The sequence below is a fragment of the Danio aesculapii genome, chromosome 16 (genome assembly GCF_903798145.1).
Source record: "Danio aesculapii chromosome 16, fDanAes4.1, whole genome shotgun sequence".
Lineage (NCBI taxonomy): Eukaryota > Metazoa > Chordata > Actinopteri > Cypriniformes > Danionidae > Danio > Danio aesculapii.
Window position 1 is genome coordinate 51,662,811 of NC_079450.1, and position 26,926 is coordinate 51,689,736.

General features: G+C 38.3%; 1 protein-coding gene across 1 annotated transcript; it reads right to left on the minus strand.

The window, feature by feature from the left end:
* Positions 1-835: 835 nt before the first annotated feature.
* Positions 836-26,131, minus strand: elovl4a (ELOVL fatty acid elongase 4a). The gene is made up of 7 exons (XM_056476022.1): positions 25,940-26,131; positions 25,289-25,379; positions 23,117-23,304; positions 18,971-19,051; positions 15,067-15,238; positions 13,049-13,176; positions 836-1,786 (listed from the first exon to the last, which is right to left on the minus strand). The coding sequence occupies exons 2-7, from the start codon at positions 25,353-25,355 to the stop codon at positions 1,484-1,486; spliced, it is 939 nt and encodes a 312-aa protein (XP_056331997.1). The 5' UTR covers positions 25,356-25,379; positions 25,940-26,131; the 3' UTR covers positions 836-1,483.
* Between the last annotated feature and the right edge of the window lie 795 nt (positions 26,132-26,926).

Below are 26,926 nucleotides of genomic sequence, written 5' to 3' on the forward strand. Positions count from 1 at the left end.
TTAGTTTCAACTAAATTTCACAAGTTTGATGCTAATTTATTTGTCATTTGTCTGCATTTTAACTGGACAGCACACCGTATACAAAGCCAGCTGTGATGTCATGTCAATCTTAAGGTATGATGATTTTTTTATGATAAGAAAACAGTTGTAGTATTAAATAAACAGTTGTTTTCAAAGAAGAAATCATGTATTATGCATACAGGGATGGAAAATATGAATTTGCGGTGCATATTTTGAGTTTTGATATTATCAGGCTAGCTTTCTTTGAAAACCTGGAAACCCTGCTGCAAGCCTTTCTGAAATCTGCTACCTTACCTTTACCATCTTTAATGACATTTCGGTGAGTAAATTATCAGGAATTTTTCATTCTAGAAGTAAACAAATTTTTCAATAAAAACAGTAGGAAAATGTTAGCAGATCATACTTTTGCTAGTTGACCAGCAGGCGCCTTGATGTCAAAACGCCATCAAAAAATGCACATCAATTTGATGTTAATTGACTACCTTGATGTCAAAACAACATCGCTGTCAAAAAACACGTTAGGTTGCAGGACTGTCCTGACCTCATTTTTAACGCCAATATTAGATGTCATTTTGACATCAAGGTAGTTTACATGCATTGTAGGGAAACCATAATCCAGTGTAAATTAGAAGTATTTTCATTTGATGTTTATGTTTCTTATATTATAATACTTTTTGTGTTATTTTGTTGGTCAAAAGGGCATCAATGTGTGGATGTTAAATAGATGTCAAGGTTTTGACGTCAAATTGATGCATTTTTGACGTCAAATTTAATTTATATTTGCAGTGTTTTTGTTCATTCTATCGCCACTTAAACTCATGTTTGTGTCCACCTGGCCTGTGTTGTTGTGTAAATTTAAAGTTTTTTGGTTTGAAGTTTATTTTTCTTATAGTATGATTTTTTTGCGTCAATATTTTGTTGGTCAAAAGGGCATCAATGTGTGGATGTTAAATAGACATCAAGGTTTTGACATCACATTGATGCATTTTTGATGTCGATTTCAATGTTATGTTGTTTTGACATTAAGGTGAATGGGAATAATGTCCCAAAATGAAGAAAAAGGATATTTGCAAAGTGTTTTGTTCAGTCTCTCTACACTTAAACTCATGTTTGTGTCCGCCTGGCGTGAGTTGTTTTGTAAATTTGGAGTTTTTTAGTTTGAAGCTTATGTTTCTCATAGTATAATATTTGTGTCATTATTTTGACATCAATGTGTGGATGTCAAATAGACATCAAGGTTGTGACACAAATTGATGCATTTTTGATGTGTTTTTTGACGACAATGTCGTTTTAATATCAAGGTGTCCACTCAATGGGAATAATGTCACAAAACGAAGAAAAAGGATATTTGCAGAGTGTTTTGTTCAGTCTCAATACACATAAACTCATGTTTGTGTCCGCCTGGCCTGTGTTGTGTTTGTTCATGATGCTCTCGCTCATCTGGATGATGTTTTTAATGCTTTTAATCGCGCTTCGCTCTGCCCTTTCTCCTCCTGCGGCCGCTCTCCGCTGGCTTCTCCTCCAACTTGGCCGTGTTTCCATTGCTGGAGGTCAAAGCTCCGTTGGACGCTCCGTTATGAAGTGCTCTGGGTTTGGACGAGGTGTCACGGCGCGGCTGACGGCGGTACGTCTGGTAGTAGAAGTTCCCGAACAGGATGATGAAAGTGAGAGCGTATCCGATTAGACACCAGTGCATCCACTTGGGGAATGGACAGTCCGAGTACAGAGACAGAGCCGTGTGGCCGATGGTGACGTGAAACTGGACCTGAGGAACAAACACAACATCATTAGTATGGGCACGGCATTGCTTATTTTACATTTAATTGTCATGGATATTTCAGAGCTACTTTTGACACCAATATTAGATGTCAATTTGATGTCATTTTAACATCATAAATAACACGTAACATCAAAATAACATCAAATAGACATCCAACATTGGTGTCAAAAACGATTGCAGGACTGTCTTGAACTTAATATTTGCCTTATTTTGACACCAATATTAGATATCAATTTGATGTCATTTTAACATCATAAATAACACGTAATAACATCAAAATAACATCAAATTGACATCCAACATTGGTGTCAAAAAATGATTGCAGGTCTTGAACTTAATATTTGCCTCCTTTTGACGCCAATATTAGATGTCAATTTTATGTCATTTTAACAGCATAAATAGCATATAATAACATCAAATTGACATCTAAGATTGGTGTCAAAAACGATCGAAGGACTGTCTTGAAATAGATATTTGCCACATTTTGATGCCAATATTAGATGTCAATTTAATGTAATTTTAACATCATAAATAACACGTAACAACATCAAAATAACATCAAATTGAGATCTAACATTGGTGTCAAAAAACAATTGCAGGACTGTCTTGAAATCAATATTTGCCGCATTTTGACACCGATATTAGATGTCAATTTGATGCCATTTTAACATCATAAATAAAACAAAATACCATCAAAATAACATCAAATTGACATCTAACATTGGTGTCGAAAAGCGATTGCAGGACTATTTTAAAATTGATATTTGCCACATTTTGACGCCAATATTAGATGTCAATTTGATGTCATTTTAACATCAAGGTAGTTTACATGTATTGTACGTTTTTTGAGTTTGAAGTTTTATTTTTTATTTTATTATATTACTTTTTGTGCCATTATTTTTGGTATGGGATCAAAATCCCGCCAAATGTATCGCGGTTGCTGATCGAAATATAATGCGTGCAAGTCAAAAAATTTTAATCGCTTGTAAAATTATAACACGCAAAAGAGAAAACTAAATGCAGAATGACAAACAACGAGGTCACGTACCGAAAGATAATGAGCCTGATTTAAGAATGAAAAACGCTTTTAGACAAAATCATATTTGAATGTTTGAAAAAAGCATGTGATTTCTTCCAAGTGATGTCACTTCCTCTAGCAGGAAACTCTAGAAGGCATTGAGGCCTGTCATTATTCTTCTCTCAATAATTTATGCAAAATGTTTGGGATACACAAATAGTAGATTTTAGGGGTGTTCGGTTGCTGTTTTTTTTGAGTCGGAATTGACTCTGGAATCGACTCCATTTACATTCACCTAAAATAGCGCAAGGATTAAACATGCTGTCTCATATCGTGCTTTACACAATGGTATTGCGTCAATTGAAACATTGTGCAGTTCTCTGGTCAGACAAAACCAGCAGTAAATCATTTCCAGCCAAAATAAAATAGTTATCAACCAACACTTTTTGCAGCATATTTTAATGGTCTAGTTTATATAACTGAGAAAATTACATGGCAATCTTGGAGACATAAAGTTAAAACATCAGTTTATTATCGAAATGTTTGATGGAAAGATGAGTAGCAGTTCATTAACAGGTAATAAAAAATCCCAATTGAGCCCAAACAATGTTTAATAAATGATTTACAATAGTCTAAATATCTTCTTTTTTTTTTTATGATTATTTATTTATTGCAGAACAAAGCCAACATACATAGCTAGCAACAACTTTATACAAGCCAGGGTTTGCATTAAATAAAAATACATAAAGAAATTACAAATAATAATAATATTAAATAAAGACAGTAAAATAATACCTGAATAACAATACACAAAAAAAAGAAAAGCTCTGGGGTGAGTATTAACTAGTTATTATATAAGAAATTTTCTCAATAAAAGTTGACCATGCTTTGATTGTATGGGGTTTAGCTCTGTTAATTCTTGCAGTGGAACGTTCTAACAGTGCAATATTTTTTAATTCAATAAGCCACATTTTATCCGCTGGGAATGAGGGTTCATGCCATATTTTAAATATAACTTTCTTGGCTGCAGTTAGTGCAGTATGAAATATCCTGCGTTGGGAAGTGTTTAGGTCTAGATCATAATCATCATTCAATAAACAGATATTAGGGTATTTGGGAATGAACATTTCACACAATTCTGAAATAGTTTGAAATACCTTATCCCAAAATGTACTGATAAGTGGACATTCAAAAAACATATGCATATATGTCCCCACGGAGTTTGAATTACACAATGTACAAAAAGGGGTAGGTAACCGTTTCATGCGGTGTAGCACATATGGAGTTGCATAAGCCTTGTGGATCAGTTTATAGTGTATGAGTTGATGGGCAGGATTCTTAGACATCACCTGGATACTTTCCCATATCCAGTCCCAGTTCAGTTGGTAAGAGGACAGTTCCTTTTCCCATATTGTGATGATGGGGAGTGCAACAGAGTCATAGTTAAGCAGTTTGTTGTAAATGCAAGAGATTGCTCCACGTGACTGAGAGAAATTCACACAGTCCCGCAATGGATGATTGTCCAAATTACAGTTCCACGGAACTCCATAAGCACGCATTGCACTTCTCAGCCTTAAATACAGAAAGTAGGAATGTCCGGGGAGATTGTAACCTTCTTTCAAATCCTGGAAAGACCTCAAGCCCTGGTTGTCGAAGATATCGCCCAACACAGAAATACCTTGATCTAACCACAGCTTAAATATAAAGGGCTTTCCCCCAGATTGTAAATGATAATTGTTCCAAATCGGAGATTCTTTTGTAAATTTGTTGCCGCATCCAGTGAATTTGCAAACATCATACCATATTTTAAGAGAGTCAACCACTATTCTATTATCAATCTTTTTTACTTTCTTAGGTAATCCCGTAAATAACAAATCTTGTAGTCGGTGTGGATGCACAGCAGATGCTTCAATGTTACGCCAAGCAATATTAGAATCTACTTCCAACCAAGTCTTAAGACTACGCAGTCGACAAGCCCAGAAATATAGTTGAATGTTAGGAAATGCCAACCCCCCTTTAGCAGGTGTTTTCTGTAATGTTTTAAGTTTAATTCGAGGACGTTTGTTGTTCCAAATAAATTTAGTTATAATGGAGTTTATTTCTTTAAAAAACGTCTTATGTGGAGAAAGAGGAATCATGGTAAACAAAAATAAAAGTCTAGGTAGAACATTCATTTTGATAATCGCACTCCTACCTTGCAGAGAGAGTAATAGTGCGCCCCATCTCTCTAGGTCCCGTCTGATATTGTTGAATAAGGAACTATAGTTTTGTTTGACCATCGCCTGAAGTGAAGGAAGAATCTGAATTCCTAAATATGTAAATGCGTTATTAACTGGAATTGAAGCGGGCACTGACGTGATATCACTTCTCCCCGACAGTGGCATTAGTACAGATTTCTCCCAGTTAATCTTATACCCACTCACTTTTCTAAAATCATTAAATATTTTAAGACATTGAATAATAGAGGTAGAAGTATCTGACATATATAGTAGAATATCATCAGCGAACAGAGAGATGTGGTGTTTAGAATTATCTATAATGATAGGGGCGATTACATGATCCTGACGAATTGCCTGGGCCAAAGGCTCTAACGAAAGGGCAAACAACAAAGGTGACAATGGGCAGCCCTGTCTTGTGCCTCTGCCCAGCAGAAAGGCACTTGAGCAGCTCAACCCTGTTGACACCCGTGCAGCTGAATTACGATACAGAGTTTGTACCATATGTATAAAATATGGACCAAAGCCCAGACACTTCAAAACTGACCAGAGATATGTCCATTCGACCCGGTCAAAGGCTTTCTCTGCATCTAGCGAGAGAATAGCACTTTGATCTTCAGTAAGTTTGGGCTTGTCTATGATATTTAAAAGTCGTCTGACATTATCCATCGCAGAACGACCTTTAAGAAAGCCTGTCTGGTCATGGGAAATTATAGAACCGGCAATTTGATCTAAACGGCGGGCTAGAACTTTTGCGTAAACCTTAGTGTCTGTACAGATTAGTGAAATCGGCCTGTAACTCGAGCAGCTAAAGGGGTCCTTCCCTTTTTTTAAAATCAGGGAGATAAGGGCAGTATTCTGATCTCTGTGAAAACAACCTGTATCTATTGCAAAATTTAAGGAATTTAGAAGGAGTGGTCCTAGCAAGTCCCATATCACCAAATACAACTCTGGTGGTAGACCATCTAGGCCCGGGGCCTTTCCTTTATTCATTGACTCTAGAGCTTCTTTTACTTCACTTAATGTAATTGGAGAGTCTAAAAATTTCTGTTGCTCGTCACTTAGGCAAGGGAGATTTAGTTTTGATATAAATTCAATTGTTTGTTGATCCTCTACCCCCACCTCGGAACTGTAAAGATGTTCATAGAAGTTCTTGAATGTAGCATTCACCTTGTCCGGAGCAGTATGCAGGGTGCCCATACTATCCTTAATGGCTGTTATTGATGACATTGCCTCATTATGTTTCAACCTTAAAGCTAATAATTTAGTGGGTCGTTCTGCATTAAAATAATAATTTTGTTTGGTGCGATGAATCAAAAATTCTGCCTTTCTTAATAAAATTGCCTTGCAATCAGATTTTAAATTTCCTAAAATCCTGCTCTTCTGTTCTGAAAAAGTTTCCTTTAAGTCTCTCTCTATTATTTCAATTTGTTTTTCTAAATGATTTAATTCTTTAGTTTTAGACCTATGTTCATAGGAGGCAAATGATATACAGTTCCCTCTCAGAAAACACTTGGTTGTTTCCCATAAAATCTGCGGATTAACTGCTGAACTGGAGTTTTCTGAAAGAAACATGGTCAGATTATCTCGTAACTTTAATAAAATCATCTTTCAGTAGCAGAGTTGTGTTAAAGCGCCACCTTTTTGTCCTTTGAAATCCTGTAGGGGGTGACAAATTACAAATTACTGCCGAATGGTCTGAAATGAGCATAGGGAGAATACCTATGTTATTTACACTCTGAATTAAATATTTTGATATAAGAATATAATCTATTCTTGTAAATGTCTTATGTCGGGAAGAATAAAAGGTATAGTCTCTACAATTTTCATTCTGCATCCTCCAGATATCACACAAGTCATTATCCAAAATAAGCTCGTTCAATGCCCGGGAAGCCTGGACACTGTGTACCGCGGACGGTGCGGAGAGAGACTTATCAATAGAGGGATTGATAACTGCATTAGCATCCATACCCACCACCAGATTGTAGTCACCAAAGCTAAGAAGGAGCTTGGTAAGCGAGGGGGAAAAATCTGCGTCAAATTTATTTGGGGCATAGACTGAAACAAAAGCTATTTTTAAACTATTCCACGATCCTAAAACATATGTGATCCACCCATGATCATCACTCCCTGATTCCTCTAATATAAATGGGGATCTTCTATTTTGAAGTATTAGCACTCCTCTTGAAGCGCTAGTGTAAGATGAAGCGGCTATAATTTTAAAATGTCTATTTTGACAACGAGTAACATCTGAGGCCCTGAAGTGGGATTCTTGTATGAGAGCAATATCGGCTCTCTTACGATGTAAATAATCCAGGCATTTTGTTCTCTTTACCGGTGAATTCAAGCCATTGACATTCCACGATATCACGTTGATATCATTCATAACAGAACGTATAGATTAAACACTTAACAGATAAAGTGATCATTTTAAACCCATAAATAGCACACATGTAATCAAGAATGTCACCCCAGAGAACCATCAAATTGAATATATAATAATAAAGAGCAAACCCTATTAACAACAACGAAATGATTGAATTAAATAAAAACAAAATAAACAAAATATAAATGGCAGCCTGTAGAGAGAGAATACAGTCTCTCTTACCTGCCTGGAAAATAAACAAATTCGAGGCCATGCGCTCGAGCTGCGCGGCTAAACCCAGAAACCCGTGTGCCGCTTAATCAAATGTCCATATCAGTGATACAACATAAATTCCTACTTGAAATATGTAGTAAGCACCCTTTATATGAGGCAAAATTTAGTCAGTGGATCGCGCCGTCAGGTTTTCTCCCATCGGAGTGTCAGCATTTAGCGACGAGACGAACTTCTCCAGATCTGTGGGTGTTTTGAAGAGAATTTGCTCACGGCCGTTTAACACTTTAACCACTGCTGGGTATAACAAGAAGGACTCAATGCCCAATTGTTGGAGACGTTTCCTTTTTTCTGACATGACTTTCCTTTTTTGAGACGTGCCCTTGCTGTAATCGGGGAAGAACCATAGTTTGGTTCCTTCGTAATTTAGAGATGAGGAATTTCTGGCTTCCTTCAGAATCGCTTGCCTGTCATTGTACCGGAGAAGTTTGAAAATCAAAGTGCGCGTTTTCTGTCTGGAGGAATCTTCGTTCGCGTACAGGCGGTGTGCGCGTTCAATCTCGATCACCTTCCCTTGCAAGGCCGGCAGCCACTTAGGAATCTGGGCCTGTAGGAACTGAATTGCATTGCTGCTTTCCGCGCCTTCAGGTGAGCCCACCAATCTTAGATTATTTTGTCTGGCCTTGTCTTCGTAAAGCCAAAGCTTCTCCTGTAGCTCCTCCACACGCGACGTGCTGGCAATCGAATCCTTTTTAATATCGCGCACTGTGGTTTGCATATAATCCAGTCTGTCGCCGACCGCTTTGACATCATTTTCCAGGGAGTTAAGACGTGTAGAAATCTTTGAAATTTCCTCCCGAACGATCGCAGACATACTTAGCTTTATAGCGCTCAGTTGTTTTTCGAGCATCTCGGCAATGGCGTCGTGAAGGCGTTCGTCATCTTTAGGTCGTTTTTTGGAGGGCGAGTGCAGCAATTCTCGTTTGGATGCCATCTCTGACGCCTCTTAACAAAAACAAATACTTAAAACCTCAGTTTAAATCTCAGTAGGAATATTTATAAAGGAAAAGGACATCTGAAGCAGAGCGCGTTTCACTAAGCAGCCATCACCGTCCGTTGCGCATGCGCATCCCCCTAAATATCTTCTTAATAGAAATGTTTGATACTTGAATCCTGTACAGAGAGAACGAAATAATCTGCGGTTGTTCATTTCTTTATTTTTTGACGCTCCAACCGATCAATAAACAAAATAGCTAGCTTTTTCATTTGGTTTGATGACCAATTAAATATTAAACATCATACACGAAATATTTAACTTAAAAAATTCATACATTAACAAACCTAAAATAATAAATAAAATCAGCATGACAGACTGTGCCTTTAAGCATATCATATTGCTCTCTCTCGTAAATGTGGTTTTCTTTAAAGTGTACTTTTAAATAGCTCATTACTTTGAAATATAACTGTTTGTTTTGTGCAATTTGTTCATTACTGTAATTAAATAACGGTGTGTTAATGGGACTGCATAGTCTACATCGGAAGAAAAGTAGTGAGTCAGACCTAGTTTTTGAACATTTAACTCGGCTATATTTTTATTTAAAAATCCTCTTTTAGAAACTAATTTTGTTTAGTATAATTCTGATGTTGTTTTGTAGTTATTAAAATAAACAGAAGTAAGAATTAAGAGATAAAATTAAGTGTGTTTGGGGCCAAAACAAAACCACGACCACATGTATTGTCAGATTTTGTGACAATAAATTAATCTTGGCTACTTTTGTCATTATGATTAGTGTTTTATTTATTTATTCGTGAAATATGCATAGGTTAAATAAATATTTTAATTAAGCATTTAGCAGCAGCCAATAGCCTAACATAACCTCATAATTTTACAACCCAGGCTCATACTGAGAACGTAGTCCCGTGGACGTTTCTGGAGACCGCGAAATACGTAGCCGGGGGTACCTAAGGCTGCATTTGATTTTTTTAAGCGAACGCTGCGGGGCGGTGTGACAATGTTCCTTTCGGCGATTGCCGGCCGGCTAGCCGGCCGCTCGCCTCCGTGTGGAGGGCTTTCCCGCTGCAACCAGTTTGTCCGGTTAGCTCTTCGTGTACTCTGGCGGACTCGAGGCGCAGAGAGGGGCTGACCACGATGACGATGACGACCGGGTTCGAGTCCGGGGAAGAGCGGTTCCAGAAATCAGGTAAGAAAACAAAAACAAAATCCAAAAAATGAAGCGAACAAGTTCGTCACAGGGTGAGAATGTGGTCAAAATCTGAAAACGCGGTAAAAATCAGACGAGGGCTTTTCTTTTTCTGGACGGCTTTTGTGAATCGTCGTTGGTTGGGTTTAGGGACGGAGGAGGGTGGGTCAGCCAATTGGCCGGTCGCACGGTCAATGATTCTTTCATCCAGGCAGACAGGCGGAAGGTCGTTTGACAGCGGCCTCTAGCGGGTTTACGCGAGAACGGTGCGGGAAAAAGCGCGCACAGCGGCCTCTCGCGGATTCGCGAAAACAAAAACTGCAAAAATACGTACCTCCCAGGACGTATTTCGCGGTCTCCAGAAACGTCCCCGGGACTACGTTCTCAGAATGAGCCTGGGTTGTAATTTTACCTGCAGTGCTAATTTAAGACGTCGGTCCGCCAACAGTAACCGATCTGCTCCAAATTCACACACATATACATATACAACTATATTTCATTTATAACACAGCAAGCTTGACATCGCAGGCAGATCCAAACCAAAATGCAAAAGGTGTACGTGCTTTACAGGAATTTGAAAACAAAAGCAAACTTCATCCAGCAGCACTACTTAATAACCTAGAATGCTCGTGGACGCGAAATTCAAAAGCGTAAATAGTGTGATCACGCATTCAAAGCGGGCGCCTTCGATGTTCATCGTACTCAAGAATGAGCATCATAACTGTAGCATGTAACTGCTTCATTCAGGAGGATTTGAAAAAACAGACTCGACTCTGGGAGTTGATTCCTGTCCTGGAGTCGACTCTGGTACTTGGTCCATTGAGAGTTGAAGTAGATTCATTGTGTGTCAACTCTGTTACTGTGATATTTTGGTGACTTTCTCACTTGCTTTTAAACACAATAACATTTGATGAAAATACATCAAATAGAATCATACATAACAGAATCAAATAATATTTTAGGATTTTGCATTATTCTTTCATTCATTTTCCTTCAGCTTAGTCCTTTTATTCATCAGGGGTCACCACATTGGAATGAACTGCCAACTTATCCAGCATATATTTTACACAGCGGATGCCCTTCCAGCTGCAACCCAGTACTGGGAAACACCCATACACTACGGCCAATTTTATTTAATTCACCTTAATTCAATTTAATTCACCTATAGCACATGTATTTGGACTGTGGGGGAAACCGGAGCACCTGGATGAAACCCATACCAACACAGGGAGCACATGCAAACTCCACACTGAAATGCCAACTGGTCCAGCCGGGACTCGAACCAGCGACCTTCTTGCTGTGAGGTGACAGTGCTAAACAATGAGAGCCACCATGTCGCCCCATTTCGCATTATTTTACTTTAAAAATAGATTTAGTTTAATTTAAAGGTCCCAGGAAATAAAAATAAAGTTTTTAAGATGTTAGTATCAGTATTGTTAGTTTTTAAGACATCTATAAGCTGGTGTGCTCCAAAACAAGCGTTTAGAAGATATAAAACTGATATATACGTGTAAAGCTTGCAGTTTGACACTTCTGCCTATTCACGTCACCTCATCTTTCAGTTTCTCATCAAGTCATAACCAATCAAATGCTCTCTAGTATCTGACACGCCCCGCCCCTTCAAGACGCTTCTCATTTGCTTTTCATTTGATATGCCTGAGCTCAACCGCTCTCACTGTCAGAGCTGTGAGAAAACTCTATTGGCTGTTTTTTTTAAAAGGGGAGGAGCTACAACATGTCCCACCCTCTCTTCATGCTTTAGTTAAGATTACGTCAAACATCGAATACAGAATGCACGTTTCAATGCACTACACAGGACTTTTAAATGATACATTTGTTGTATATCAATCCGATTAAAGGAAAATGAATAGAAAATACCTAATATGTACCTGTAATGAGTCATTTAAGTGAATTATTTTACTATTTTTCAGAGGATCACATGCTTATGATTGCTTGCAGCTGCCCCGCATTATTCAATTAATGATTCACCAATCAGACGATACCTAAGCCTCTATAAATACCCTAAGTTCAATATGACAGCCATCTTAGTTTTGAAGAATCCCCCCTCTCCACCCCTACACCTCCTCCTTTCCTAGATGGGTGGCACGGTGATTAGCACTGTTGCTTCACAGCAAGAACGTCACTGGTTCTAGTCCTTACCAAGCCAGCCAACGTTTCAGTGTGAAGTTTACATGTTCTCCCAGTGCTCATGTGGGTTTCCCCTGGGTTCCCTGGTTTCCTCCCACCGTCCGTATACATGCAACTTAAGTTAATTGACTAATCCAAATCGGCACCATAGACATGCTACTAGTAAGTAGTTAACTTTTAAGAGCAATCACTATCTGTTCATTAGCTACTACAGCAGGGGAGTTCTCGTGATCAACCTGAGCTCAAACTCCCCTCTCGCCTTGCAAACGGGAGGGAGCCCCAGGCTCGAGGATCTTTTGAGCTCAGGGCTCTCTCCCGGGACAGCATGACAAACAAGCTTTATAATCAATCATCAGCTAAGTGTGAACTCTTGAAACATCTATCGAAATGTTTATGAAATTATTAAGTAATGAAAGCATAACATATCTACTAAGATTAAAATGAATGACATTTACGTGGTTCATTTTTGTTGCTCTGCTTAATTTCAGGTATAAAAAAATACTAAACAAAAATGAGAAGTTATCAGGTTAGGAGACAATCGAAAAATGTAAACGTAAATATTACCAGATTATTGAAATGTACAGAATGCAATAATGTCCTCTTTTTCATTTATTCATTCATTTTCTTTTCGGCTTAGTCAGTGGTCGCCACAGCGGAATGAACTGCCAACTTATTCAGCATCTGTTTTACACAGCGGATGCCCTCCCAGCCGCAGCCCAACACTGAGAAACATTCATACACACTTATTCACACTCATACACTACGGACAATTTAGCCTACCCAATTCACCTAACCACATGTCTTTGGACTTGTGGGGGAAACCGGAGCACCCGGAGGAAACCCACGCGAACACATGGAGAACATGCAAACTCCACACAGAAATGTTAACTGACCCAGCCGAGGCTCAAACCAGCGACCTTCTTACTGTGAGGCGACAGCACTACCTACTACTAAAATATTTTAATAATTAAATTTAAAATCAGTCTTATATTCCACATAATTCCCCAAATTATTATTATTATTAATATTATTATTATTTACACAAGATTGTAAAAAGTCACCACTTACCATTTGGATGATGGTCAGATATTTCTTCCACCACAGAAACTTCTGTATTTTTGGACCAAATGCTGCCAGCCCATAATATAAGTACATCAAGACATGGATGGCTGCGTTCATGTGAGCTCCGAAGAATGCTGAGAAACAGAGATAAAATACACATAATTATACGTTCATTTAATTGCATACTGTATGATGCACATACATTTTGCTTGATTAAGGTTTGCAGTTCTCAGCATGCTTTACATCTTTATTTATCTTCTACAAATTTTATATAAATAATAAAAATAAATATGTAAATATTTTAGTTTTGCATTTGTTTTTGTATTTTACCTCCTGTTTATGCTTTTTAAATACACCAGTCCTGGAAAATGATTAATCGTGATTAATTGCATCCAAAATAAAAGTTGTTTTTGACATAATAAATGTGTGTACTGTGTATATTTATTATGTTCTTGAATATGATTGGCTGATAGCCGTGCGATATTTTGCCAGTAACATCACACAAAGGCCTCTTCACCCTTCACCTGGCTATTACTCCACCCACATACAGCCAGCAACAAGCAGAGGACACTCTACAGTTTGACAAATATTACTACTGTTAGACTGTACTACTACAAATAGACTGTATTATTACTGTACTTTTTTTAGTCGAGAATGTAGTGGTTTAGATTGCAACTATGCAGTTTATTTATAAGAATAGTGCCTATTTTAAAATATTTACAATTTCTGAGAGAGCTCGTCGACGGCCATTAGCCTGCCCTAGTGTAGTAGACCAAAGACGGTTGATGTTTTCTATCCACAATATGGCGACAGAAGCGCATAATAAGCCCTTATGCTTAGAAGATTATAACAGTCTGATTTCTAACTACAGCTGGTCAAATCATTATTAAACTATTAAGCATACCTGCCAACACTCACGTTTTTCCTGGGAGTATCCCTTATTTCAGACCAATCTCCCGCAACCATCCTGTTTTTTATTTCTTCCGGACAACTCTCATATTTCACGCCCGCTCTCTTTGGTACAGTCTGTAAACACCCCTGAGTCGCCAACTTTAGTACTGAACCCGATCGCCAGTGCTGATATACAGCCTTATCGCACTGCTACTCATGTGATATTTTTTATATATCACACTGTATAATAAATATACACTCACCGGCCAATTTATTAGGTACACCACGCCAACTGCTTGCTAACGCAAATTTAGAATCCGCCAATCACATGGCAGCAACTCAATGCATTAAAGCATGTAGCCATGGTCAAGCTGATCTGCTGCAGTTCAAACCGAGCATCAGAATGGGGAAGAAAGGGGATTTAAGTGACTTTGAACGTGGCATGGTTGTTGGTGTCAGACGGGCTGATCTGAGTGTTTCAGAAACTGCTGATTTACTGGACAGTTCTGTGGGCACAAATGCCTTGTTGATGCCGGAGGTCAGAGGAGAATGGCCAGACTGGTTCCAGCTGATAGAAAGGCAACAGTAACTCAAATAACCACTCGTTACAACCGAGGTCTGCAGAAGAGCATCTCTGAACACACAACACGTCCAACCTTGAAGCAGATGGGCTACAGCAGCAGAAGACCACACCGGGTGCCACTGCTGTCAGCTAAGAACAGGAAACTGAGGCTACAATTCACACAGGCTCACCAAAAATGGACAATAGAAGATTAGAAAAACGTTGCCTGGTCTGATGAGTCTCGATTTCTGCTGTGACATTCTGATGGTAGGGTCAGAATTTGGCATCAACAACATGAAAACATGGATCCATCCTGCCTTGTATCTACGGTTCAGGCTGGTGGTGGTGTAATGGTGTAGGGGATATTTTCTTGCATGTGTGTGTCAGAACAAACTTTAATTTTGCAATCAAATTTTGCATTAAAATATTCATAATAAATATGCACAGTGTACACATATATATTACGGAAAACACAAATGTATATTTTGCATACAATTAAATAGGATCAATACTTTGACAGCACTAGTTTTTTTGTAATTGTGTATGTGACGCTGGTGTGTTTAAAACTCACACTGGCCGCCGGCGACCCATTTGATGCCGATCCACCAGAGGGTGAACATAGTGCAGTGGTGATAGACGTGCAGGAAGCTGATCTGGTTGAACTTCTTGCGTAAGATGAAAAACACTGTGTCGAGATATTCAACGCCTTTAGAGATGAAATACCACCACAGAGCTGCTGCCACCTGCCAGATCAACAGCACAAACACACACACACACACACACACACACACACACACACACACACACACACACACACACACACACACACACACACACTATTATACACAGCTTCTGTCTCATTATTATTAGTGTAATTACACATAAACACTGTAACAAATATCTGTAAATTAGCAGTTTTCCGCATTTTGATTCACATTTGTGTTTATATTATGCTCATGTACATATTATGCTCTATCGTTTAGTTCGTTGTGTTGCCAAATCGTCACCTTAGAATTATAAGGTTCTATCTGACATTTTTGTCAAAATTGAGTTATTCACATATTCTTATTAAACAACATCTTATTTACATTATATGATGTTTATTTATAAGTTGTTTACATTTTAAGACTTTTATTTAAAAACAAAAAAGGTTGAACAAAGTTGAAGTCTAGCTCGGCTCTATAAGGTTCTTCCTGTGAGCCAATCAGCATTTTTAATGCATACACAAGGACCAATCAAGATCAGCTTTCTTTGTCATTTCACAGGACTGCTCTATTGACAGCAGGAAACAACAGAAAGACAAAATCAGACAAAATCAGAGTCGACTAAACAATGCCGCACCACACAAAATAAGTGTGAGATGTGTGTAAATGTGGTGATTTAGAAGCATTTCTTGACATTGAGATTCATTCATTCATTTTCTTTTCGGCTTAATCCCTTTATTAATCAGGGACTGCCACAGCGGAATGAACCGCCAACTTTTCCAGGATATGTTTTACGCAGCGGATGCCCTTCCAGCTGCAACCCATCACTGGGAAACCCCCATACATACTCACACTCATACACTACGGCCAATTTTAGCTTATCCAATTCACCTGTAGCGCATGTCTTTGGACTGTGGAGGAAACCGGGGCACCCGTATGAAATCCACGCAAACATGGGGAGAACACGCAAACTCCACATAGTAATGCCAACTGACCCAGGCTCGAACCAGCGACCTTCTTGCTGTAAGGCGATCATGCTACCCACTGTGCCGCCGACATTGAGATGAAATGTTCAATTTTACATTGTTGAAAAAAATGAATATTAAAAAATGTATATATTAAATGTGGAAAATATTTATTTGTTTACATATAGTCAGTGAATCACTTTTCAGTGTTTATTAAACTCATTTGGTCCTCGTCAGTTTTTTTTAAGTCTTTAAATTTAATATTAAGCCTTGAAGGGCAAATACTTTTTTATTTTATGGGGCATATAATTCAATAAATATAATTCAATAATTCATATAAAGCATAACATTTTATAAATATTAACATATTAAATAGATAAATTAAAAGCTGCACTGGAAAAAAAATATTTAGCCCAGCCTTGTATGCTTAATTTGAAAAGAAAAAATACTCATCCTAAAACATGAAATAACCTCATAATTCCAAGTGGAAAATGAATTTTCAGAATTAGAAGGTTCTATCTGCATTTACCCTGGTTATTTTACTCCAATTTGCAAATTTAAGAGAACTTTGATCATTTACATTTAGAGAACCATTTGGGTCTCTGTCTTGTTAATGTATGAAAGAGAACTGTTACACACATGTTGTTATATGGAATGCAAAAACTTTGAAGCTCAATTTCTCAAAATCATTTGGAACGCAGAGAGAATCTTATAATTCTAAGGTGACGAAATACATTGTTTACCAGAATACTTTTTATTAATTGTTGGAAAATTTCATCAATTCCATGCGTGTTCAATAAAAAAGGTCAGGAGAGGTTTTCTTCGATGTCAAAAATATTAGTAATTTATTGGATACAAATGAATTATTCAATTCACAGAATTCTGGTATCCTCAATGCAATGCAAGAATTACATCCAGGAAGTGCGCAACCACCTTCATTTCCTGATTCGCGCTTTTATACGCAGCTGATATTAACAGGTGGAGTTTAGTGGAATTCGTCACTTGTCAATCATTCTCCAGGCCTCCATTGGCCGCACCCATACATACTTCCTCTTTTTTGCAATACTTCTCTGTACACATGAACTTAAATAGCACTCGCATATAGGGCAAGCTGCCTTCATACAGCTTACTCTGATAAAACACCAGATATGGTATATGCTAGAAGATTCAGTTCTTAGCTGTCACTCATGCCTCTCACAGGAAGTTTAGCTGCAGAGCCCAAGTTAATTTTAGACCATCAGGCCTTTGCATTTCTATCAGCTTCGTCTACTTGTGCAAAAATGCTTCATTAGTGTGCAAGCCATATCACACTCAGAAAAGAAGTTTGATTAATATCCCCTTAAGCAATCCAAATGTTTAATGAAAAGAAAAGAGACCAAAGTAATAAAAATAATTCCTTTTTCCTGACATAATTTATATGAGCGCAATATTACACGCAATTACTGCGATGCAGACAGAAACACCAATAACAGCATTGTGAGAAAGCTGCCATTTTGAAGGCACAATGTTTACATTTTGCATTTTATTTAGTGATATTTTTAACATTTTTAATAATTTGTTTTTGATAAGTGTTATGTAAGTGTCCTTTACATGTGGTCAATATAAATATACCATTAATTGATTGTTTTTATAGAAATGGTACTGTATTGTGATACTGTATTGTGTGTGTATATATATAACGTGCTCGTGTGGGTTTCCTCTGGGTGCTCCGGTTTCCCCCACAGTCTAAACACATGCGCTATAGGGGAATTGGGTAAGCTAAACTGGCCGTAGTCTATGTGTGTGAATGTAAGAGTGTTTGGGTGTTTCCCGGTGTTGGGTTGTGGCTGTAAGGGCATCCGTTGCGTAAAACATATGCTGGATAATGAATATATATATCATTATCAGGATATTAAATTACTTATATTGTGATATGAGATTTTTGTCATCTGTGTGTTTATTTGTGTACGTGTGTGTGTTTGTTTCTGTAAGTTTATGTATGTGTGTATGCGAATATGTTTATGTGTGTTTGCATTTATGTATGTGTGTGTGAGTTTGTGTCAATGTGTTTGTGTGAGTGTATGCGAATGTGTTTGTGTGTGCGTGTTTGCATGTGTGTATGTTTGAGTGAGTTTGTGTGTGTGTATGCGAATGTGTTTGTATGTGCGTGTTTGCGTGTGTGTATGTTTGAGTGAGTTTGTGTGTGTGTATGCGAATGTGTTTGTATGTGCGTGTTTGCGTGTGTGTATGTTTCTCTTAAGTTTTTCTGTGTGTGTGTATTTGTGGTGTGTTTTTGTTTGTTTGTGTGTGAGTGAGTGTATGTGTGCATTTGTGTGAGCCTGTGTGTGTGTGTACTGTGTATTTGTGTGTGTGCGCGAGTGTGTATGTGTTTGTGTGGGTGTGTATGTTTGTGTGTGTGTATGTTTCTCTAAGTTTTTCTGTGTGTGTGTGTATATGTGGTGTTTTTTGTGTGTTTTTGTTTGTTTGTGTGTGAGTGAGTGTATGTGTGCATTTGTGTGAGCCTGTGTGTGTGTGTATTGTGTATTTGTGTGTGTGCGAGTGTGTGTATGTGTTTGTGTGAGTGTGTATGTTTGTTTAAGTGTGTTTGTGTTTATGTGTGTATTTGTATGTGTGTCTATATGCAAATATGATGTGAGTGTGAGTGTGTTTATATGCGTGTTTGCATTTATGTGTGTGCATGTGTGAGTCAGCTAAAGTGACGTGGAGGGAATCTGATCTCTCTGGTTCTCCTGCTCTGCAAACACACTTCAGGAGGTCGAGTCGGGTTTCAGTGTGATGAGGAATCCTCTCTCTCTTTCTCACTCACCCTCACTTCATTGGGATCGTCTGAATAATCCACTGGCTGGCAGATGTAGCTGTAGTTCGCTGCTCGTGCCGCAAGGAACAGCTGGAACACAACAGGTAAACAACTCACATTTGGACTATTTCATTGAGGAATGACACTGAACGGGACGCAAAATGTCTTTCATTTGATCTGTGGTCAGTGTTAAAGACAATTTCTCATAATTTTTTCCCACACTATATGCATATGGTGACATAAAAGCTAACCACTGAGCCACCATGCGGCCCATATTAAGGACAGGGTTCATTCATTCATTTTCTTTTCTGCTTAACATAGACTAACCATGTTCCGTACACTTTACGCTCTTCCGCGCACTCAAACGACCACTCCTCCGTCATTGAACGCCAGATAAGCATGTTTGTGTGCTCATTCTCTGGGTGAATACCATAGACTGTAAAATATATGGACGTAGTATCCGTGACGTCACCCATAGGTTTCTGAAGAGCGCAAAAGAAGCTACAAGTAGGCGCAGCCAACCGTCGCTATTTTGTTCGCGCATCATCGCACCCACGGCGGGATACCAAACAAGGGCAAAGAGGCGGAGAGTGGGCGGAGCTACAGACACCTGCTGGCACTTTGCTTAGACCTGGCAGACAAACTTTACTTTGGGAGAAACGCTTGATACTTTATTACCTGCGGCTCGTTTGTGTTCTGACCACATGTGCTTGGCTGTACACTATATCAATAAAGTGTTTAGACTTTTAAAAACACTGTAGTAATACATTGAGCCACTAAACATTGTTCTTATGACGTTTTTCAACAGGAGGAAAACGCGAATTACTTCCAAACACTTCAGATATAGTGTGTGTGTTAGTAAAAGCAAGACTATTGATGAACTCCAGCATAACACTGTATGATAACGCTTCAGATGACTGTTCTAGAGCCTACAGCTAATCAATCTGTCAGATTCTGGAGTGCTTTACGGGTCTAAAGAAAAATATTAATGATAAATGATCTTAAATAAAACAAATACATTTATAGAGATGGTAAACAGGTATATAACTTTACTCACATGGGAAACGGAGGCCACATGAATGGTTTGTGGCACAATTAAGTGCACACAGCATCCCATATCATCTGATAATTGTAAGAAATAAGTCCAAAAGGCAGCTGACTGTGTAAAGCCACATAAAACAAAACAAAAATACGATGAATATGCTGAGATCAGTGGCTAATCTGCCGGATTCAGCTGAGGTGAAGTGACGGCGACCAGCGAGACCTAGCTGTCACTCAAGTGGCCACGCCCTTAATTATGCAAACTTAATATAACCTAATATAAAGGAAATGGATGAGTTATAAAAAAATTCACCCCCCTCACAGTTGTCATGGAGGGTAATAATAGCTATATGAACCAAAATCGTTCTTTGTACCAGGCTGTAAACACCTTTTTTTCTGCTGTAAAGTTGGCCATTCTAACAGTGGGCTAAATTGCAACTTGCTCTATTATGGAGCCAGGACTAGCGGAATTTTGATGAATTGCAGTTTCAGTTACTTTCGTATTGGCCTCCCGAGGGAGAGAGGGAGGTTGCCGCTTGGTGAATACCTACTGCACAATCCAAATTTTGATTGATGTCTTTTGGACTAGTAGTTTTTGAGAAAAGAGGGGAAAAGTACCGCCTCCGTGAGTGGACGGAAGATGATAGGTATTAATGGTGTTCTGTACATGATTAAATAGTGTTCAGTACAGGACGCATAACTTTAATTCACCGGCAAAAATGGTCATTGTTTGTAGTCTTATTAAAAACATTTGTCAGAACATAATATTAGTATGTTTAACTTGAAGTTAACGTTACATTTAATTTCATTTTATAAAAGTTTGCAATGAAAGAACCTTACAATCATTTAAATTTTAGACCATGCTTATTTAATTACAATGTGACAATTCAAAATATTTAAACATTAAATTCATGCATGTTAATGCTAACTTAACTGACCTTTCATGAATATAAACATCATCAATGAACAAAGATGATGGGCAAATAGCGTTTGAAGCCCGTCTTTCAGGCTCTCTCCATGGTTATCATCACTCACAACTGACGTTTAAATATCCCCATTTCAAAACATTTATTCAAGAAAAGGTAATTTACTTAACAATTTGCGATAACATAATCCTAATTTCAGAAAGATTGTAACACTGTGTGACAGATATATACACTAGATCAGTGTTTCCCAACCCTGTTCCTGGAGGCACACCAACAGTACATATTTTGGATGTCTCCCTTTTCTGACCCATTAACTTCAGGTGTTGGAGTCTCTTCTGATGTTATAAGTTGATTCAGGTGTGTTTGATTAGGGAGAGGTTGAAAATGTGTACTGTTGGTGTGCCTTCAGGAACAGGGTTGGGAAACACTGCACTTGATATCACATAGGGACCATTCGTCAATAGCGCCGCCACATTTGTACAGTGCTCCCAGGACAAATGTCATTCAACCGCACTAGTCAAGACAGTGTTACTACGTGAAGATGCTGGACTTTAGCGCTGTCTACGGGTGTAGTAACGAGCTAAGAAAGAAAACAAAGCACAAAGGCAGAGCATTTTATAGGTAAGACTTGTTTTTTTACGTTTTTGTATGTTATGAACTTTTGTGCTAAACAGGTAGCGTTATTGATGATAATACAGTCACTTGCTCCATTCACCATTGGCAAAGCAGCACCAACTCGCACTAAAGACTCGGCTTATGCTAGTTTTGTTGAATAAAATCAGCAAACAATGTAAATGAAATATGACAACGAGATGCTGCGGTGCCAGAAACTTGTATTATTGTCGGCCAAGTGAACGAGTCGTTCATAACGGAGATTCATTTACAAACGAATCGCTCCCTCCGTCAGTATGAGAAGTGAAAGTGGAAGAGGGGGTGTGTTTCAGAACATGGATTAGATCAAATTTAACAGGAAGGGAAGATAGTACATTTTTATACACACAAGCACAAGCTTTTTGTCAGGAATGCCTGTACGATCACTCATCCATCAATGTAAAAAAGTGATGTCAAATTATAATTTTCGTAATTTAAACAAAAAATTGCCTACTGACCTCTGGGAAAACTCAAGATCACAGATATATGTGTGTATGTGTATATCTCTGGCTTTGGATGGCCACAGTCCTCCACTGCAGCTTGGTCCCGCATTCATTTCAAAGGAGCGCTACCCTGTACTAAAATGGCGGCTCTATTGACGCATTCCTTCCATTAGACAACAACAGGGTAGGCGACATCTAATGTATATATCTATGACTGTGTGATGCATAAATTAAATGCAAATGCATATTTTCCTCGCTCTAAATGTCTCCCCTCCCAAGCGACACTGGCAGCTTAAGCTTGCCCACTGTTCATTTTCAAGCGCATTGGCTGGACGTAGCAAACTTACTGTTTTTTTCGGAAACATTTGTTAGGAGAGTCTCTGCTGTGATCAGGAATGAAAGAGTGAGACACAAAGATTACAAAGATATATAGCTTGTCTACGGCCCGTAAGTATTTATTCAGAGATTGGTGATGAAAGATCATCTGTAGGGAATATCATTGTGTACGGAATATGGTTAATCTACGTTAGTCCTTTTATTAATCAGGGGTCGCCACGGTGGAATAAACCGCCAACTTATTTAGCATATGTTTTACGGATATCTTCCTTTTGGTGAATGAGTGTGTGGTTGTATGTGTGTATATGTGTTTATATTATTCATATTATTAAGATGGGGCTATTATATTATGTCTGACCTAAGATGAACCAAACCAGACAGACAGACGGACGGACGGACGGACGGACGGATGGATGGATGGATAGATAGATATATAGATAGACAGACATATAGATAGATAGACAGACAGACAGACAGACGGACGGACGGACGGACGGACGGATGGATGGATGGATGGACGGACGGACGGACGGACGGACGGACGGACGGACGGACGGACGGACGGACGGACGGACGGACGGACGGACAGATAGATAGATAGACAGACAGACAGATAGTTAGATAGATGTTAATTCCACTGTGGCGACCCCTGATAATTAAGGACTAAGTCGAAGGTAAATGAATGATAGATAGAAAGAACGAAAATACAATACAGAGTGACACAACAGAATGCTGGAGGTGAGTTTGAGTGAACGGACCTCTTTGAAAATGAAGAAGTTGAGGATGACCATGCTGAAGTTGTAGATGATGAGGGTTTTCCTCAGCTGGAAGGCTTCGCGGCCCTGCATGTATTTGGGCCCCAGCCAGAGGAAGAGCAGGTATGAGGAGCTGATGGCCAGAGTGGGCAGAGGAGAGTCCATCAGGGGCCATTTCTCCACACGCTTGTCTGAAAACACACACAAACACACACATACACAATCATTATGTGTTCATACTCTACTGCAAAGCACTGTTTTAAGAGTATATATGTATGTGTGTGTGTGTGTGTGTGTGTGTGTGTGTGTGTGTGTGTGTGTGTGTGTGTGTGTGTGTGTGTGTGTGTGTGTGTGTTTTATATGTTATATATTGTATTTGAATATGAATGTATTTGTATTTGTATATGAATCGTGTTTTGGATTTTCGAATTGGATTTGTGTATTTATGAATCGTGTTTTGAACTCACAAATTGGATTTGTGTATTTATGAATCGTGTTTTAAATCTACGAATTGGATTTGTGTATTTATAAATTGTATTTTGAACTCACGAATTGGATTTGTGTATTTATGAATCATGTTTTGAACTCATGAATTGGATTTGTGTATTTATGAATTGTGTTTTGAACTCATGAATTGGATTTGTGTATTCATGAATCACGTTTTGAACTCACAAATTGGATTTGTGTATTGATGAATCGTGTTTTAAATCTACGAATTGGATTTGTGTATTTATAAATTGTATTTTGAACTCATGAATTGGATTTGTGTATTTATGAATCGTGTTTTAAATCTACGAATTGGATTTGTGTATCTTTGAATCATGTTTTGAATTCACGAATTGGATTTGTGTATTTATGAATCATGTTTTAAACTCATGAATTGGATTTGTGTATTTATGAATCATGTTTTAAACTCATGAATTGGATTTGTGTATTTATGAATCATGTTTTGAACTCATGAATTGGATTTGTGTATTTATGAATCGTGTTTTGAACTCATGAATTGGATTTGTGTATTTATGAATCATGTTTTGAACTCATGAATTGGATTTGTGTATTTATGAATCGTGTTTTGAACTCATGAATTGGATTTGTGTATTTATGAATCGTGTTTTAAATCTACGAATTGGATTAGAGTCTATTGCAGTGTTCAGAATAAATGAATGCACCCCTCACAGATCGCTCTTTTGAATGAATATATTCTATAGGATGCTTTACAATTATATACTTATGAAAATGCATTAGATACTTGTGTATATGCACTATACCAGTATGGAGCCAAATTAGTCTCAAAAAATAATACACTAACAAACACAATTCATATTTACAAAATCCAATTTGTGAATTCAAAACACGATTCATAATTACTCAAATCCAATTCGTGAATTCAAAACACGATTCATAAATACTCAAATCCAATTCGTGAGTTCAAAACACGATTCATAAATAAACAAATCCAATTCATGAGTTCAAAACACGATTCATAAATAAGGTTCAAATGGCTTTTTAAAGGCATAGTTTACGCACATAATGAAAATTACCTCATCATTTACTAGTTTTAAACGTTTATTTATTCAGTTGAACACTAAAGATGTTTTGAAGTATGTCAGAAACCTGTAACTGTTGACTTCAATATTGGGAAAAAACAAAATTACTATGAAAGTCAATGGGTGCCAGCATTCTTCAAAATATCTTCTTTAGTTTTCAACCAATTTAAAACAAATGAAGGAAGAGTTAATGATGTTTCTAACACTTTTATTCACCAAAACAGTCTAATAGTGATTAAAAACGTGACCAAAGCTGAAACCTAGGCAGCAGTGCCTCATGGGAGAATCTGATAAGAAGGCAGAGCTAGCGTGGTTTGTTCTCCCCGCTACATTTAAAGGCACAGTTGACCCAAAATGTAAATTCTGTCATTATTTACACATCCTCCAATTGTTCCAACCCTGAGTTTCTTCTTTTATTCAACACAAAGGAGGATATACTGAAGAATGTGAAAATACTGACAAACTGTTTTCCCTACTATGGAAATCAATGGATGCTTTTTTTTTATCCATCATACTTCATAATATCTCGTTTTGTGTTCAAAAGAAGAAAGAAAGTTTAATAAGTTGACTCATTTTTTTTATTTTTTTGGAGGGTGAGCTGTCCCTTTAACGCCTCGCATATCATTACCTGCAATGGTGAGACTCCATTTGTAGAAGTGGACGGTGTCGTTGATGATGTGCTGGATGATCTCCATGGCTGGGACTCAGATCCTCACAGTCTGACCACACACACACACACACACACACACACACACACACACACACACAGAGAGAGAGAGAGCAGATGCTGATGCTTCACACAGTGATGGAGGAGAAGGGAAAGGGTTTATTATGATGGGAGGTGGGGGTGAAATTCAGCACAAAGGGCAACAGCACGTGTCAGCACAAATATATACTCAACACCAGCCGAATTAACGTTATACCATTCACACACAACTACTGAATAGTGGATATAAAAGGTTTGGTCGAAAATGACGTTGAATATCAAATATATGATTATTCATATTGGAATGACCCCCATTAAACCCTCTGCCTATTCTATGTCCACCATTAAAATAAATTTAACGTTATCAGTTAACGTTAGACTGACAGAAAATGTGTACAAATGAAGGATCTATCGCGCAAACCTCTCGATGCGGCAAATTGAGGCGAATTTATAACGTTATTTGCAGAATATCCTACCTCTAAAATACATATTCAGCATCATGGAGTTGATATTAAACTGTCATTTGGCGTCGTAAGCTAAATGCATTATGCTAATGATGATTTCCGTTCTTACCGTCGCGAGATTAAAATCCCTTTGTAATGACATTCAGCGCAAGGTCGCGCTATCCCGTTAGTCCGTGCCGTGAAAAACACCTTTTTTTTCGATATTTATTTGCTCAAAGGCTCGTGGATGAAACAAATAGTAATAAACCCATTCGTGTATCGAGCATCCTAGAGGGTCACTGGCATCACTGCGGCTCTCCGGTCGCTCCCCACTCACAGCGCTGAACGAGCGCCGCTCCACTGCGCATGCGCCAAAACAGGTGCAATTCACTGGATCGATGAAAAGCCGTTTCATCTCTACTCAGACTTTACAGTTTGTCCATTTCTCAGATCAGAATTGAAATTCTCAAAACTCCTGTTCAATCTTCAGATCATTGTGTCACTTGTGCACATCAGAAAAGCAGTTTCTCATTCCTTTAACCAAGTTGCAATGCTTTTGTATATCCATGCAAATCTGATGTTTCCTACATTATCAGTTGCTTATGTCATGTTGACCAAAATGTATTATTTTGGTCTCTGTTGAATAGTCTCACCTTCCACAACATTTAATCTTTTGTTCATGGCATAAGTCTTTACATGCAAAATGGCTGACCAAGTTGTAATAATATTTTATCATGATGCATTTTTCTTTACATTTCCATTAGACTTTTTTTCTAAAAGAGAGCTAGCCGGCAGCTAGCTCTCTGCAACTCTCACATGGTCGCCCACTGAAGCTAAGCAGGGCTGCACCCGGTAAGTACCTGGATGAGAGACCACATGGGAAAGCTATGTTGCAAAGAAAGTGGTGTTAGTGAGGCCTGCAGGGGGGCCCAACCTGCGGTCTGAGTGAGTCCTAATGCCCCAGTATTGTGACGGGGACGCCATCTTTTGGCTGAGATGTTAAACCGAGGTCCTGACTCTCTGTAGTCATTAAAAATCCCAGGATGTCCTTCAAAAAAAGAGTAGGGGATTAACCCTGGCATCCTGGCCTCTGCCCATCATGGCCTCCTAACCCTCC